Source organism: Nicotiana tomentosiformis, chromosome 6, assembly GCF_000390325.3.
Source record: "Nicotiana tomentosiformis chromosome 6, ASM39032v3, whole genome shotgun sequence".
Taxonomy (NCBI): Eukaryota; Viridiplantae; Streptophyta; class Magnoliopsida; order Solanales; family Solanaceae; genus Nicotiana; species Nicotiana tomentosiformis.
The window spans coordinates 96,207,728-96,211,953 of record NC_090817.1 but is presented as its reverse complement, the minus strand read 5'-3'; the positions used below and the strand labels follow the sequence as shown (position 1 = coordinate 96,211,953).

Sequence of the window (4,226 nt, the reverse complement as noted above, 5' to 3'; positions counted from 1 at the left end):
AATTATTATTAATTCAGTGCAGTACATAATCGTGTATTAATATTCTATATATAAAATTATCAAACAAACAATTATGTGTAGTGCGATGATAAATTAGTGTTTAATATTACCCACAAAAACTTTAGACATGTAAGTATATTTTCATAGAATAAATAAGTTGAATTAATATGTACTAGTATAATTTTGTTCTACTTATAATACGTTTCAATAGGATAAGTAGGCATAAAACTAGATGACATCAATTCTGACAAGTTTCAACATTCAATACGATTCATCTAATAGCTCAGTCGTTAATTTTAAAGTCATTAATTAGTTTGTACACTTAGGTGATAAATTTATTGAAGACACATTTAAACCTTTTGAAAATTTTGCAAGAATTCTTTCTAAATGCATATTCTGTTAGAATATTTGGATGTGGGCTTAATTAATCTAATTATTGTAATTCAATTTTAATACTTATTTATTTATGTGTAGGATTAAACTTCTTCGTAGTTTATATAATGAAATAACAATTTAACCGAAACTTATTGATTTCATACCAATGCAATTATTATAATCATATTCAAAACAAGTTATGCATATGGTAATTAAATTGCAGGTTAAAGAAGATCCTAATAGAAACGCTATAAACATAAGAATTAATACTTGAATCGGAAAAGAAACTGACTACCTCTTTTAGGAAGAAGATAAAATTCGGATGAAGCAGATAACCTCAGTTGGTTAGAACCTCGTGCTGATAACGTGTTAAGAAATGAGAGCACAATAGAACAATATACTAATGGAGACAAAATATATATGAGGGAGAATGATTTTGTTATTTCTTTTCTTGGTGTATTTTTCATAGGGTAAAAAGTTCCCTATTTATAAAGGTACAAATACATTCAAAGGTTATAAGTTAATGTACTTCTTAATTGAGTACATGAATACAAAGTACGTTAAATGGACAGACAAATGCATTCCTCTCGCTCACATGCATTCATCTCATTTATAACATTTTACACAATAATGTATATAGCTTAAATGATTTTTATATGCTTTTAATTTATACACATCGGCGTACTATTAGGTTGTTTACTAATGAAGTTATCACATTTTGTTAGTTATCATTACATGCTTACTTTCAAAAATCGTCACCAATTGGCTTTTGGCTATTTATATGGTCAGTAAATAGAAGCTAAATTGGTCCTAAATTAATGTAGGACCAACTAGTACCCCAATATTAGGAGATTGACAAAAATAGTTCATTTGAACTTGCAGCTTCATAATCCATTGTGACAAAGGGAGTATATTCTCTTCTTTTCTGTTTTTGCAATCCAAACATTAGAAAATAATATTCAAGGGTGTGATGAAATGAAATAGAATCTCTACCCCCTTAATTAAAAGTCATGGATTTGATATGTAAAAATAGAGAAATACCGGGTAGGAAGCGTTCCTTTTAATGGCCCATAGGCGAATTCGGACTAATAAATTCCGAATATCCAAGATTAAATCCCTTATAAAGATGAGAAGACAAATGCCTTTAAAGATCTTCCCTTATCACCACGTATTTTCCCCTCTATATTTTGAGGAAGTAAGAGAGGTAATGAGGTATGGGGCAAAGAGCGTATGTATCTAGACTTGCGCACACAGAAATAATGTACTACAAGTCTACAACAACCACTCAAATTTGAATATTACAGGCAAGTATATATTGAGTTCCCCTATTAAAGATTTTTTCTTTTTCTTTTTGGTACTATTTGCAAGCAAATTTAACAACGGAACTGAAAAGTCAGAAGACCAATCCAAATCGATCAAAATAGTTATAACGTGCTAGATTCGTTGACTGTTTCGTTTTGTTTACTAACTTCTCATTCTCAACCCTTCTCTATAATAATAAAAACCAGTTTTCTCATTACAGCCCATTTGCAGATAGAGTAATCATGGCAGCTGTAGGAGGCATTAGCGAGGTTGGAGGATCCCAGAATAGCGTTGAGATCGATGATCTTGCACGTTTTGCTATCCAAGATTATAACAAAAAACAGGTTAATTACTTTTCTCGCTCCCCCACCCCCTCCTTTTTCATCTGGCTATAAAAGATCAGTTCGGTGCACGAAGTATCCCGCGATTACGTAGGATTTGAGGAAGGGCCGCACCCAGGGGTATGATGTAGGCAACCTACCCTGATTTCACGGTTTGGATTCGTATTGTTGATAACTAGAAATAGGTTACTGCTCTCTTTAATATTATAAAAGTTTTGAGATTTGACAGAATTGTCAACTTGCTTAGCCGATTGAGATTTTTCTTTTTGTCTCCCTATACTTCATGTTTGTGGATTTGAGTTTGTTCTTGCTTTTTGTGTTGTTTGATTGTGTTATTAGATTATCCTATGTTTCTTCTGATGTTGGCTGGCCTTGTTAGATTAAGGTAAAAGGGCCAATTTTGCCCTTAAACTATTTGAAATGGGACAACTTTGACATCCGTTTCAATTTTAGCACAAAAATGCCCTCACCAAATTCCCTAGCCATTAGCCAAGTAGCTCAAAATTGCCCTTCCCATGAACTGCATAGAAATAACATCAGGTAGCCACTCTAAAGGGCTGTTATTTAGAAATTAGTCAATGCATCCTGAATTTTAGTTTCTCAGTTCAATTTTTCAGGACAAAAATATCTTAAATTATCCTGAAGTTAAGACTTTTAGTTTAAAATTTTAGGACAAAATAAATATTGGCTAATATCTAAATTGCATCCCTAAGAATGGCTATTTGTGCACTTGCATGACACCAGATAGCCACTCTAAAGGGCTGATATTTAGGAATTAACCAGTGCGTCCTGAATTTTAGTTTTTCAGTTTAATTTTTCAGGACAAAAATGTCCTTAATTGCCCTGAAGTTGAGATTTTAGTTTAATATTTCAGGACAAAATAAGTATTGTTAATCTCTAAATAACATCCCTAATAATGGCTATCTGTGCACTTGCCCCCGGGTTGCTCCAACTTGGCTGGAAAAGGGCCAATTTTGCCCCTGAACTACTCGAAATTGGCTGTGTTCCTTGTTTTTATGTTGTTTGATTGTGTTCTTTTCGCACTCTTCCTTTTGTTTTTTAACTGTTGCATATGCTCTGGTATTACATCACAAGATTTATTAACTACTAGTATATGATTATGTAGGCCATCTCAAAAACTTTTGATGAATTAATTGATCGACTGTTTGGCACAACTATATTTGTTAGACTAAGCGAATAGTATAAGCTGAAGCTAGAAGTTTGTGGCAGTACAGATCAATGACTTATAACCTTTCTTTTGAACAATATATACTCTATTTCAGAATGCTCTTTTGGAGTTTGGAAAGGTTGTGAATGTGAAACAACAGGTAGTTGCTGGAACCATATACTATATAACACTCGAGGCAATTGAGGGCGGAAAGAAGAAAGTATATGAAGCCAAGATATGGGTTAAGCCATGGGAAAACTTCAAGGAAGTTCAAGAATTCAAGCTTGTTGGCGATGCCCCAAGTGCTTAACTAATTCTTGGTATGAAGTAATCTTATGTTGGTGAAAAATAACGCCATTTTTATCTGGAAGTATTTGGATGTCGTATTGTAAGCATATATCACTAATTTAATGTTTTAAATACTGGAAATGGTACTTAGTTCTTGATGTTCTGTATTTATGTGATAGTGAGTTGTATAGGATGTTTCTTACGTAATAAGCTAATTATTAGTATTCTCCTTTTATATGGCTGACAACTTTGGTTTTCTGCTCCTAGTGTATTTGAAAAGCTTAAGCAATTGCTTAAGTGTCAATTGGTGATTTAGTAGGTTGGATTTAATGATATGGAGTATTGTTGTGGCATGAAACAAGTAACTTCGCTTAGCAAATATATATGCAGGTTTTGCACATCGGCAGAACAGAGATCTCTATAAATGGTATAGAGTTTATAAGTTTTTTTTTTTTTGGGATCATGATCTGAACTTCTCGCCGGTCATGATCCCAATTCTTTGACATGTACTAATCGCACATCTCGTGTTGTACTACCTTCGCCGTTGAATCAATTACTGGTAAATTTTATGCAAAAGAGTAACTAATTGGTTCTGACATGGACTTGCTGCATTTTAACCTGCTTTTAGTAGCACAGATTCAGCAACATAATAGGAATTCTGCTCATGACATTCTTCAGGAAATCAAAGGGAATCAGTAGAATTAGACTTTACTGATTTGAAAAAATCAAATTACCCTGATTTACAACCGGTA

General features: G+C 33.0%; 1 protein-coding gene across 3 annotated transcripts; it reads left to right on the top strand.

Annotated features, from left to right (window-relative positions):
• Positions 1-1,535: 1,535 nt before the first annotated feature.
• LOC104099921 (cysteine proteinase inhibitor A-like) lies at positions 1,536-3,709 on the top strand. 3 transcript variants are annotated; one of them, XM_009607054.4, is made up of 3 exons: positions 1,536-1,679; positions 1,898-2,021; positions 3,302-3,709. In XM_009607054.4, the coding sequence occupies exons 2-3, from the start codon at positions 1,920-1,922 to the stop codon at positions 3,494-3,496; spliced, it is 297 nt and encodes a 98-aa protein (XP_009605349.1). In that variant the 5' UTR covers positions 1,536-1,679; positions 1,898-1,919; the 3' UTR covers positions 3,497-3,709. The 3 variants fall into 3 exon arrangements, with proteins under 3 accessions (XP_009605349.1, XP_033512935.1, XP_070033714.1); XM_033657044.2 differs by having other exon boundaries at positions 1,553-1,679; positions 1,909-2,021; XM_070177613.1 differs by lacking the exon at positions 1,536-1,679 and having other exon boundaries at positions 1,825-2,021.
• Positions 3,710-4,226: the final 517 nt, after the last annotated feature.